Here is a 12,500-nt window from a genome sequence, read left to right on the forward strand (position 1 = left end):
AGGTGTCAAGTGGTACAACAGGTGTTTTGCAAACATTTTTACGGAAACCGCGCGTGTGTGTATGAGTGTGTGTGGAAAGTAAGGCATATAATCATGTTTTAGTAACAATCATTCAGCAAAAAATAGAACGTTTTTGAACGATATTTTTTTGTTTTCTTGCTTGCTGGTGAGAAGAAAGCACGGGCAATGCTCGTGGAAATAGGTTGAAATTGCTAACGCCATGGTGAAAGGAAGCATTAAGAAAATAAATAGCTCTGAACCGTTATGATCAGTGAAAAAACAGTGGCTACTAGCTGTGGTTGGTGTGCCATCTGATCAGTACTGATGCAGTATATCGCATTCAAAATTTTACCCTGTGTATTGGGTGCTGCTTTAGCTCTTAGTCATTAAGTACGACCGCAAACACAATCGTCCACACGATTGTGTGGACGATTGTCCACACGATTGTGCAAGAAATTGATCTGATAGAAAAATCTTTGAAAACTTCAAAAAAGGTGCCAGGATACGGGAAAGTCATATCCTTTTACGATTTAATCGTTCTTTTTATATTTTTGCATTGAGATACGTGCTTAACAAAGTTCAATTTACACTTAGCACTTGTATGCTTCTTGTTAGCGAGCTAATTTTTTTTTCGACATCTTATACTCAGTTTTTTGAGGTAAAATAATCTGTTTCGACGATTTACTGGTTTGCTAACCATTGCTATGCTTTGTACGGAAATTCAAACCAAAAACCAAACATTGAAAATTCAAATGCTCAACCACTAAATGTTTACTCAATACACTAGTAACGCGAGACAAACAGATAGAGAGAAATAGCGAGAGCCTAGAGAGAAGATATTTAAAAGGAAAAAAACACACAAAACATAATAAAATGCTGATCGCATACTTTGCTGCGCGTAGTAGTGAAAGAAGTACAAAAGTGAGAAAACCAGAGCGAGAAAGATATTAAATTCAAACTCCGATCAGTGACAACTTGTGTAAGGAGTAATAAAAGTGTAACAAATACGATTAACTATGCTAAAGGAATATTGAGGTTGCTTCTCGCAAACATTGATTTATCGGGAGTGCTTATATATCTAGACAGCCGAGCTATAACCTTCGTTCCATAACTATATAACTATGCAACGGTCTAGAAGAACTAAGTAACCTGCCATCACTTCGTTTCTTCGCACATGCGCTCCTAGTAGTGGCAGTAGTATTTGTAGTAATAATAGTTGTAGTGCAACATAGGAAATCATACTAGTCCGAATAACTAGTCTACATGATCTATACGTTTAGAAGGAGCAGCATCAACACCGCTTAAGCCACAAAGCGCAACTGCCTTTGCTGTATCATCCCTTTTTAAGTGAAAATGGTTGTGGATTAATGTTGCATGTTGGAATAGTTTAATAGTTAAGCATAGAAGATCCATTTAAAATTTACATTTTGATTGACCGCATGGTAATGACCTTTTTGCGCTCTGTTGATTTTGGTTTTAGATGGATCAACCAATAGATACAAATATACATACTTAATATTATTTGCTGTATATGCAGAAGAGTAACGGAATTAGCAACAATCGCAAATCAAAAAAAGATTATTGCAAATCAGAAAAAGATTATGTAAATATTTGTAGGGTGAATGTACTACAGCAAATGCTAAATGTTTGTTGCTTCTATTATGTTTGTTTGCTCTGTTTGTTTGATTGATTGTTTGTTTGTTTGTTTGTTTGTTGAATAAAGTGAATGAGTAGGTATTTTTCTCCATAAACAAAAGATTTGGGCATACTTCCAAAAGCTCGAGTGCAATACCTCATCTTTGTCCAAGCCAAGCTGTAAAATACAAAAACTGGCGTCATTTAGTACAATTACAGGGGTTCAGGAGATAATAAATAGATTTATGGTTTGGTAGATTGGTTGGTAGTCGTAATAGTGTGGAAGGAAGAAGTTCTTTTTATAGTTTCATAATAGAAGATTTGCCATCCCTGTGTTGTATTTTCTCCCAAACTCCCCTTCAAACACTGTGGATGTCTTTCAAAGCCCATGTCAGGTCAGTATTAGTTCACGGAAGAAAAGCAGCCTTATATTGGGCTAGCGTAAATGTGTTGGTCAGAATATTTGCGCCAGAACCAGCATGAATTCCCTATGCATTCTTTTGGTTTAATGATGTAATGAATTGTCAAGTGTTAAGTGGTTTTATGCAGCTGACGCTAAATTACGCTAGGCGATCATCAGTAAGGGAACAAAAAACAATATTAACTAATGCATTCACGTTGCCATATGCCCGGTAGTATAGATTTTTGTTTATGTATGAATTGAAGAAAATCCAATGCTGATTCTCTAGGATTCGTTCCGATGCCAAAACGTAACATGCTGACGATAACGACCCTCCTCCACCGTTGGGGAGGAATAAAAAAACTTAATATAAAGAAAACGATAAAACAATACCGAATGGCCGCTTGAAGGTTGGCGAGAACGGACGCAATGTCCATGCTCTCGCAATGACTACGCACAAAAGACAAAACAGCGCAAAGAAGTAAATCGTAAAGGATAAAAGATAGGTCAAAAAGTAGATAACAACGTACGATAGAGTGCCAAATAGAATATTTTGGAGCAATGTGTTCAGGTAACACATACTTTTCTAACAGGAGCAAGAAGAACAAATACGAGGAGTACGAAGAAGTGATTTCTGCTAGATTAGGAGAATTTAAGTGAAACGATTTCCCATCAAAGTGATGACAGATGCACAGATGAGCTGGATGGTAACTAGAGATAGCGAGAGATAGGCTAGGGACTAACGATAGGATCTGCCAATTCAAGTACACTCTAGGACGCGATTTACATTAGTAGGCTGCGTTTGCTAACGAGACGAAGAAAAAGGGAGTGAAACGAACATGAACACAACAACGCAAGAAAGAAGAAAAAGTATTCACGCAAGAAGAAAAAAACAGTTCACCAAAACGGTTCGACGCGAGTTGGAGCAAAATAATGGCAGCCAGAATGTAACGGGTTCTTAAACAAACAAACAAAAGTGTATCATAAACTGCTAGCGCAATTTTCGTATTATTTCACCTCAAAATTACTGACAAACGGAGGTACGAGAGAGGAACGATTTTTTGGTTTCAATACTTCAGATTCATCTTCTGTCCTTGTGCACACTATGTTCCCTGTTCCTTTTTGGAGACAGATAATAGTTTGAGACAAGCGACATCATATCAGGACGATGATAACTACTTCGATTGATACGCGATGCACGTTAGAAGCGTTCTGGCGAGACGCATTCGATTCCCTCGTTTAAAAAAAAACCCACGGTCGGATAAACCATTATGTTGGGTTTTTGCTTCTTGCGAAGCGGTTCGTGGTCACATCAGTAAACTCATTAAACACGCATGGATATGCGCATAAAAACAGGGTCATGTGGACATGTAATTGACGGTAGCAGTAGTTGTACCTATTATATAAGAGAGGAATGAGCCGGTCAACCATTTTACAAACAACATTTACCTCATCTGTGTCACTACCGACGAGCAGCAAATCGAACGGTATGGCCGCCACCAGATCGATCAGAAACCAGCCGCTCAGGTAGTGTACCGCGATCCGGCCCGGATGCGACACTACCTCGTCCTGCCCGTTGACGAATGTTGTGCGAAAGTTTATCAGTATGTCAACAACGAACGTTACATCAACTGTAAAAAAGGCAAGAAACAAAAGAACCACGTGTGAAACACGTGAAACAGCGGGCGGTGTGCAGTGTGATGGAGAAATGGGGATCGGTGGAAAGATTTGATTTACCTATTAAATCAATTATCACAATTGGATCGTCGGCATATTTTCGATTCTTGCGCTGATTATAGTCCGGCTCGCTGAGAAGGAACGCCGCCACGTACGGTGTAAATATTGCTGTGTACATAACTAACAACAGGATAATCCAGTCCCAGACCGCCTTGAATGGGGAGTAGTGCAGTATTGTCCATTTGTGAACACGCGGGCTCTGCAGTTTGTATTCCGGCAACACGTCCGCGCCCAGCGACAGTACCTGCAAGTAGTAGTAGACCGGCCGAGATCACGATCCGGGGCGTTAGTGGAGGAAGAGAGGGCGTTAGTTTAACCTTAGCAGCGTTAATAGTTTGGTCTGTTGAGTTTTGCTGAACGGAGCCTTGGCGAACGGACATATTCCGTCCGAACGGTCCAGTGTGTGCTCCAGTGTTAATTGTTAGATTTCAAGAATCGTGAAGGAAATGGAATTTGAATATCGATTGCGGCAAAGCGCGCGTTCGCATGCTTGGCACCAGCATAGCATAGGACACGAAAGCAGCGTGTTTTAGCCGCGACAGCAGTCCGCTTAGTAGCCTGCGCATATCAACCCATCACGCACACCTCCTCCTTCTCCTCCTCCTCCTTCTCCTCCTCTTCCTTCTCCTTCTCCTCCTCCTAGTGCCTAGAGCTCGTGGCTGGAGGTCACATGTCGGGCGAATCGGGGTGGATGCGAATCGATAGAATTACATAAATATTCTGCCCCGCCTTGCATGCACGAAACCTTCGTCAGCAGCAGTAGCAGCTAGCAAGCCATACGCCAAGTGCCGCTCAATAACAGAGCCTGCCAATTAATGAAAGCTAACACGAGTGCTAAGCTGTTGAGTAGAGGCTGTGATGTCATGACAGAAGCGACAGAAGCGGAAGTACCACCCGGCAAGGTCGCCGGTGTCGTCGTCGCGCGTCACCGGCGCAATTGTGGTCCGGTTTGCTTTGGCTAATTTTAATTTACAAAAAGGAAAAGAAAAAGCTCAGAATATCATGCAAAAGCGTAAGCCAGAATGCACTGAGGATGGTTTTGTTTGATTTTTTTTGTTAATGATGCAAAAGGACACATCTGAGACAAGGGAGGCAGAGAGATAGTAAGTCTAACAGCCAGACAGACAGACAAACAGACAGACATAGAGGCAACAGACAGAGACAAAGAGCGCAAGGGAAGTGGAGTGTCTTTTTTCGAGAGCATTGCAGCAAGGTGTGTGTGTGTGTGTGTGTGTGTGTAGCATAATTACCTCTTTGCCCAGATTTGCCTTGTCGCCACTGAGACCGTTAAGATTCAAATTCGAGTGGGTGGAAATGTGGTTTTCAATTTTGAATTGATTTTTTTTCGAATCCGTGCTGAGCCGAACACTGGACCATTTTTCTTGAGCCTGAGCGACGTGGATGATCAGGAGTGTACACAAGTGGAAAGGATTCATCAAAGAAAACAAAGAGAGATAGAGAGAGAGAGAAAGAGAGAAAAAGGGAGAGAAGAGCACCAAGAAGTGGATTGGTTAGAACGCTCTGTCGCCTGGCCTGCTTTGTTTGGTGAGGTCGTCGTCGTCGTCGTCGTTTGCAACGCGGAGCAAGCTGTGCACGAAAGGTGTGACACGCCGCGACCAAAGACGTACGGCTTCCCTTCCCCACACCACACTACACACCGGACCGACCTGTAGGTTCTGTGGGACCGATTTGTTACGATGCTCATTGCCAAGCTTCGGTTGGCGCACGAAGCTGCGGCAGGATTTCGCCTTGAACGCCGAATCGAGACTGGTGGCGGTGGAGGAGCTCGGTTTGGCGCCGACTTCGTTCGTCGTCACGATCAGCGGTATGTTGGCGGTCTGATCCTGACTACTGTGTGCCCTGCTCATCTTCATCACGCACGTCGGTAGCGATCGTCTAGTGTTTGCCCTCTCCTCAATGTAAACCTTATTCATATAGGCGCCCCTCGGTGTTTTCTCCTCTTTTCTTTTTGCCTTCCTTTTCCTTTCCTTTTTTTCCCTGATACGCGTTTACTAAAGGACACCACGGAATGCGAATAACTTGCTGAACTGCACTAACCGGCGTACATTGGCCACTGTATACGGAGGGATAGTTGATTATGCCAAAGGCGAGCAAACTGCCAGAACCTATCCCAAGCGCGCAATTAGCTGCGGATGGTGATGATGATGATGATGGGCCATGTCTCGGCGTTTTTCAAATGTGCGTCGAAATGATTCACCACGAAAGCGGCACGGCGCGGCGCTATTTCAAACGCCAAACACGCATATCCTGCTGAATAACCTGATGCATGTGCTGTGTTATGCTTTGTGTATCGAATAGGGATAGGGGAGAGTGAATGAGGTGAGAGAGCCTTTCGCTGTCTCGTATTCTCAATTCCGCGGCGCGTCTGATGCTAGCGCTGACCTCTTAACACATACGCGCTCACTGGCACACACACAAAGGTGCGCATAAGTATCCTTTTCTCTCCTGCGTGTGCTCACGCGATAAGATCTAGTAGTAGGTGGTGGCAAATGTCTCAATATTACAGATGGTGGACGGTGTACGGTAGACGGTTTCTAGTAGAAGCAGCGCCGCTTTGCACGACGACTACTACGATTTCGGTCGCTTCCCTTCTCTCCTATTAAATCTGGACATCCTTCTCTCTCTGGCGCGCTCTCTGTAGTGTCTCTCTTTCTCTTACTTCTGCACTGTGAAAGTCAATCTCTCATTTCCTTTGGCTGGTTGATTATTTTTTCATTGCATTTCTACATATTTCTGTGTGAATAAGTCACAGCCAACGGTAGTGTAGGCTGTACCGATGTTCCGTTTCGTGGAAAATCGAAAATGTTTCCTTCATTTCAAGTGGGCTCCTTTCGGAACACGCCCCGGGGTTGGCGCTGGGTTTGTACACTTATTATTGAACCATTCGCCGTTGCCCCTGATCAAGCCAATGTCGAACGTGCTGCTGCCGATCGCCGTACGGTAGGACCGTTTCCGAGGAGCAACTATGCTTATTGATTTCCACAAAAACCGACACACGGAGTGAAACACCAACACACAATACAAAAGAAAAATAATAGAATGACCTATCAATGATATGGTCGTCACCGCCGAAGGATATATCGGAATCGGTTAATTGAGGTTTACTCGTTTGCTGGGCGGTCCCCCTTTCCCGCAACACACACATACAACAGTAGCTGGAGCGCCTCCACTCGCTGCTAATACAAGGGGAGAGGGGGGGGGGGGGTGTACAGGAGGGTTACTTTCACTTCAGGCGGCCCTTATTGTGGATTATTGGGTGTTTCCCAATTGCTTTCCCTATATTTCCATGCGATTAACGATGTCGATTCGTTTGCCTCATCACGTCGCTCAACTGCAGGAGTCCATTATAATCCACGCTTAAGTTATTCACTTCGGAAATACTAGGCAGCAGCACAGCAGCACCCCGTGGGCTGGTGGCTGGTCAACACATTGTAAAGTTTCGCGTCCTCACGCCAGCGGCTCTCGCTCTTCACTGAAGGCGGCCAAGTGTGTCGTGTGTTTTGAGAGAAACACATCCTCCTAGGAGCATAATCCCCGCGCTTCCGCGCTGTGTTCGTTTCAGTGTGTGCGTATGTGTGTGTTTCAAACGAAGAGAGCACCCTTTTTTTACCGTTGCTGGCGGCTTGCTAGTGTGTATGCACCGTTTGCAATGGTCGAGTATCCCTGCCGGAAGTATGAAGCGAATTGTGGAACGAGGGAGACACCGTAAGCCGAAACGCCCGGTTTCCCATACAGTAGCAGCATCACACAGTGAAATAAACCTCTGCCCTTTACCATTGTATGAGTGAACGCTTGGGCACTAGTGTCTCTCGGAGTCCTTGCCGACGACGCGCGGATAGAGGATGTGCGCGATGGGTCGAATGAGAGTCGGGTAACGGTATTGCTACGTGGTTAGTATTCGTAAGCGTGCAAACGTAGTAGACCGATCAGGGAGTGACTAAGGGAGAGAGGGAGAGAGCGAGCGAGTGTGTGTGTGTGAGAGAGAGAGCTAGGTTTCAATAGGAACAGAGACAGAGGAGACGCAGAGCGAGAACAAGATCGGAATGGGCCGAAGGAAGGAACGAGGAAATGTAGAGCAATCGTTGGAAATTATTAATTTTCAATTGACCAAATGAAAGACCGGGACACCTGGACCACGGCAACGAGGGAAAATCGGATCCAAACTGTCAAATTACGTTGAATCGACGCGTCACCGTTGCCAGAGCACCCTTTTTTGTCTTTACCACGCGCACTCCTCGTGTTCGGCATCCTTCGAGAGATGCAGCGGAAATGCCATTAATGAATGCAAGGACATTAGCGTTGCAGCAGCAGCAGCAGCAGGGGAGTTATGAGATCAACGGAACCAAAAGGCTACTTCATTATCGATATGAATTCGATGCCAAACGCCAGTCGAGTCCGAGCCACGGACAAGAGAGGAAGCGCGAGGGCCAATGATGGCGTGTCGTGCATACCGTGAGGACTATACAACCTCTCCTTTGTTGACCTATTTTGTACGAGTCGATTGTGATACCCGGGGCGCCCAGTAAAACCTCCCGCTATTCCCTCTATAACAGCGCTATGTTCGATTGATCCGATTTAGCATTTTTGTGGTCGGGTGGGGCCGATACCTGAACAAGGGTTTTAGCAGCCAATGGGGAGCTGCTGCTCTACTACGTCACCTCCTAGAACCATTCTAGCAGGGTATAAGGTTGAGCTTCGGGTGGGGGAATGTTGTCAGCTAGTGGGTGGAAATACATCGAGGACTAACGAACAAACAACAGACACCGACACACACACACACGCATACGACACAAGAGACACGCACACGTCACTCGACACATCCATTTTCCACTTACTGTTTCCACCGGTTCTGGAAGTATCTTTTCAAACTTGTGCCCCAGGAGCGACTCTTTGACGCCCTCGGTCGCCGGTTCGGTGTCGAAGCTGGTGTTCGTCTTGTGCGACACCTTGCGCGACAGGGGCGAAAACTTGGTGGACCGCGACTTGACGCTGTTCGCCTGCGATAGCAGCGACTTGTTGTCCGATTTGTTGTCGAGTGATCGCGGATGACCAGTACCAGCACCACCACCACCACCACCACCTGCTGCACCACCACCACCTCGGTTGCCGCCACTGCTTAACCGCTCCGATAGCGCACTGTTGAGGCTTTTCATCGAAATCGGCACGATGCTGGGCGTTTCAATTATGTTCACCATCCGGTTGTCCATCATCATCTCGCTATCTGGCAGCTCGATGCCCGACTGCTGACGGTGCACCTGGCCTCGCAACCGCGGATTGTTGTGGAACTCCTCAAAGGATGGAATGATCAGCGGAAGGTTCTTGCTACCAACGGTCCTTGGCTTTGCCGGTGGCACCGGAAACTGCTGCCTCCCAGTCACGTCTCCATTGTCCATTGGCTCGGGACGACCGGTGGCACGTAACGAGGCTGGATTCCGGTGCGTAAGAATGCCCTCCGATTGGCTGTACAGATTGTCCATATTGTGCAACCGGCTCAGCGCTTGATGGTGGTCGTGGTCTTGCGGCTGCTCCGGTTGGCGCTCCTCTGGCTGATGCTGCATGAAGCACAGTCCCTTCGGTAGGTTGGAGCAGCTTTTGGTGGTCACCAGTGACTTCTGGGAAAGCAACCAGTACTGCTCCGGGTGGTACGGATCGGCGGGATCGATCGAGGAGGGTTTACGGCCGTGCCCACCGTGCACGGCACCGAGCAACTTCCGGGCGCTGCTCAGCAGCTGCAGATTGGATAGCAGCGACATCGTCGATTTGGTGGTGGCCGCCAGCGGCGGCGTAAAGATGCAGGTGCCCGAAGAGTTGCGTCGATGGCGGACCCGCGGCTTCTGCTCCATGTAGTCGTCTAGCTCACGCTCTCCATTGCTGCCCGACGACAGATCGTCGTAGCTGAGTGTTTCGCACTGGCGCAGCAGGCTGTCTAGCTTTCGAATCTCGGACAGTTCGATGCACGAGTTAGCCCGCAAACTTGCCTCGGACATGGCGACATCCGCATACTTTGCCGCGTCCGTGTAGGGGTAGGGGCAGGCGATTGAGTTGTTGACAAACTTTCGCTGCTGCTGTTGCTCCAAGCCCGATGATGATTGCGGAAGAGCTCGCTTATCAACTCCACTCCACGCTCTGTCGTACACACGGTGCTGCTGATGATGCTGCTGCTGGCTGTCGCTCAGCAGGCCTACCACACTGGCTAGTAGTCGGTCCAGCAGGGGTGCCGTCTGTTCCTGTAATCATCAGGGTACGGGGGGGTGGTTGGAGATGTGCTCTTTAATAAGCAGCCGGTACCAGCAGGCTGCGGGCTTTCACTCACTGGACGCAACTACGACGACATCGACACACATACATACACACAAACGGACGTACGTACATACACTGCGGCTTCACCGCGACCACACACAACAGTAGCAGTACGCGAGCAGAAACCGGGACTCACGGTAGGTTTTGATTGTTTGCGATACACTCAGCGCGTCCTAGCCAAGAAGCTTACTAAGACCCGTGGCTACTTAAGGGCTACACAGCAAGGAGCCCACATCATAGTAGGCTCGGCCGGCAGGGCAGGTAGCTAGGGGAGGAATGTGATATGAGCGTGTGTCTGTGTATGCGTCGTGTCGGGGGGGTTTGTGTGTTCAACGGTGGCCGCCCATTACATAGCAACAAGGATTAGCAATCAAAGGCAGCGCGCGCTGTCGTAAACGTTAACACTCTTCTTCTTCGCTATTTAAGAAAAAAAAAGCCACTGAGCACCATCACGGCCAGTAGGCACAGGGCCAACAGCATCACACGACGTCGCAAAGGACGCGACGACTGCGGGGAGCGGGACGACACGCGAATCGTACGAGCATAGAATACGCCATTATATAATTATATGCTCTTGATAGTTGATATTACTACACTGGTTTATGGTTGCCCCACCAGCACTTTTCGCCAAAGCTCGAACGCACGGCACTCTGTTGCTTGCACACACACGCGCACACACACACACACACACACAAACAATCCGAGGCAGCCTACGCTTCAACGGAGCAGCACACACTGGACGGGCAAAAGGCAGAAGATCCTTCAAGGCCTCGTCAGCCAAGAGTTATGAATGATACGCGTGATTGCACTGAAACGGAGCTGACCAACGACCAGCAACAGTAGCGCCACCAGGGGCTCTGTGTGTGTGTGTGTTCTTATCTTAGGAGCGGGATAACTCGCCACCAGGCAACAAACACTGACTGAGACTGAGGCTGGAATTGGACCAAAGTTCACGTTCTCGTTGACACGTTTCACTTGACCGTGCGTACCGACGGCTCTACGGTCACTGTGTGTGCCGACGGTGGTGAATGGTGTTGCCGTGAATGATCCTTTTTGCACCACCCGGAGACTTGACGAATGTGTGTGTCGCACACCCATCCCGTCGTACCCCGGGGCCGAACCCGCCGGGAGAATTCGAAGAAATTCCCATGCCTGTCCACCCGCACGCTACACCCACACAGACGCAAGTGCAGCTCGGTTTGTGGGTCGCCGCGGAAGGGAGAAGGCGTGGGAACGGTCCTCTAAGGACTCTCTAAGGTATTCGTATGCCATTTTCTCTCTCTTTCACACTTTCTCTCTCTCTCTCTCTCTCTCTCTCTCTCTCTCTCTCTCTCTCTCTCTCTCTCTCTCTCTTTCTCTCTCTCTTTCTATATAACTCTGTACCTTTCTCTCTGCGCTGTATCTCTCTGTTGCGGCGAGTAGCAAGAAGTCCTGGTTCCCTTCGACTTCATTTGCGCACGCAAACACCCATATCTAGGAGGCCAGGTTGTCTAGAGGCTAGGCTAGACCGAGGGTCTACTACTACGCAAACTACTCAACGAGAGGAGAGCCGTGCCAAGGGTTTGACACAATCTCGACACACACATACACACAAACATCGGGCCACATTGACAAGCTGCTCTAGCGCCTACTACTACGCAACCAATCAACCAGCTTCCATTATCCTTGTCCAGATTGCGGGAACCAAAATTGCAAATCGTGCGAGAGACTCAACAGCAGCGGAGGTATGCAGCGAGCATAGCCTAGGGGAGAGCGTAGCATAACAGGTGTGCTAGATAGATAGAGATGCACGCCTACCAAATGCTCTCTCACTCTGTTCAAGTGTCCTTTTTCTGCGCTCTTTCTTTCGCTAGCTCACTCTCGGCTCTTTCTCCCTCTCTCGTTCTTTCTGTTTCGGCATTAAGTGAGTCAGGGACACTTCCGATCCTTCCGGGTTCCTCTTCAGGGCGCTGTGTGCCTTCGCCTTCAGCAGGAAGATGCACTTGTGTGTAGAGAAGAGCCCCAAAGGAGCCCCGCGTGGGAAGAAGAGGCTGTACGAACACGGACATGGGTTTTGCATAATCTTCGGGGGGCTATGGGGCGTCTTTTTTATGGGTATACGCGAGGTGCGCATAGCAGGGGAAGTAGCAGCCAAAGCAATACAAAAAAAGGGCATGCAACCGACACACAGGATCGCTTGCGGTGCGCGCAGCGAACACACTGATGCAGATAGGTGACAGGGCAAGCAAGCGAGTACAAAAAAGCGACAAGTGGCGACAGAGCGCGGTGGTAGGGATGTGGGTGGTGGGTGGTAGTTGGTGCTGCACATACTGACCCACCTACGGGCCACATATTGCCTGCTTACCTGAGCCACCTTCTCTCCCATGTTAATGGTCTGCCTGGTACCTTGGAAATATTTGCCAGAGCC

At 48.0% G+C, this 12,500-nt stretch overlaps 1 protein-coding gene across 4 annotated transcripts in view; it reads right to left on the reverse strand.

Moving 5' to 3' along the window:
- The window catches only part of LOC125955993 (potassium voltage-gated channel subfamily H member 6), a 29,773-nt gene that overhangs the window by 6,410 nt on the left and 10,863 nt on the right, over nt 1-12,500 (reverse strand). For 2 of the 4 annotated variants that reach the window (XM_049687394.1, XM_049687392.1), the window contains exons 1-4: nt 8,629-10,183; nt 3,773-4,016; nt 3,485-3,666; nt 1,793-1,813 (exon numbers count right to left, since the gene is read on the reverse strand). In XM_049687394.1, the coding sequence (XP_049543351.1) occupies nt 1,793-1,813; nt 3,485-3,666; nt 3,773-4,016; nt 8,629-9,780 (1,599 nt within the window). In that variant the 5' untranslated portion in view covers nt 9,781-10,183. Of the gene's footprint in view, nt 1-1,792; nt 1,814-3,484; nt 3,667-3,772; nt 4,017-8,628; nt 10,184-12,437 lie in introns of those variants that run through there. The other 2 variants (XM_049687391.1, XM_049687393.1) reach the window with 2 other exon arrangements.

The sequence above is a fragment of the Anopheles darlingi genome, chromosome 3, assembly GCF_943734745.1.
Source record: "Anopheles darlingi chromosome 3, idAnoDarlMG_H_01, whole genome shotgun sequence".
Classification (NCBI taxonomy): Eukaryota; Metazoa; Arthropoda; class Insecta; order Diptera; family Culicidae; genus Anopheles; species Anopheles darlingi.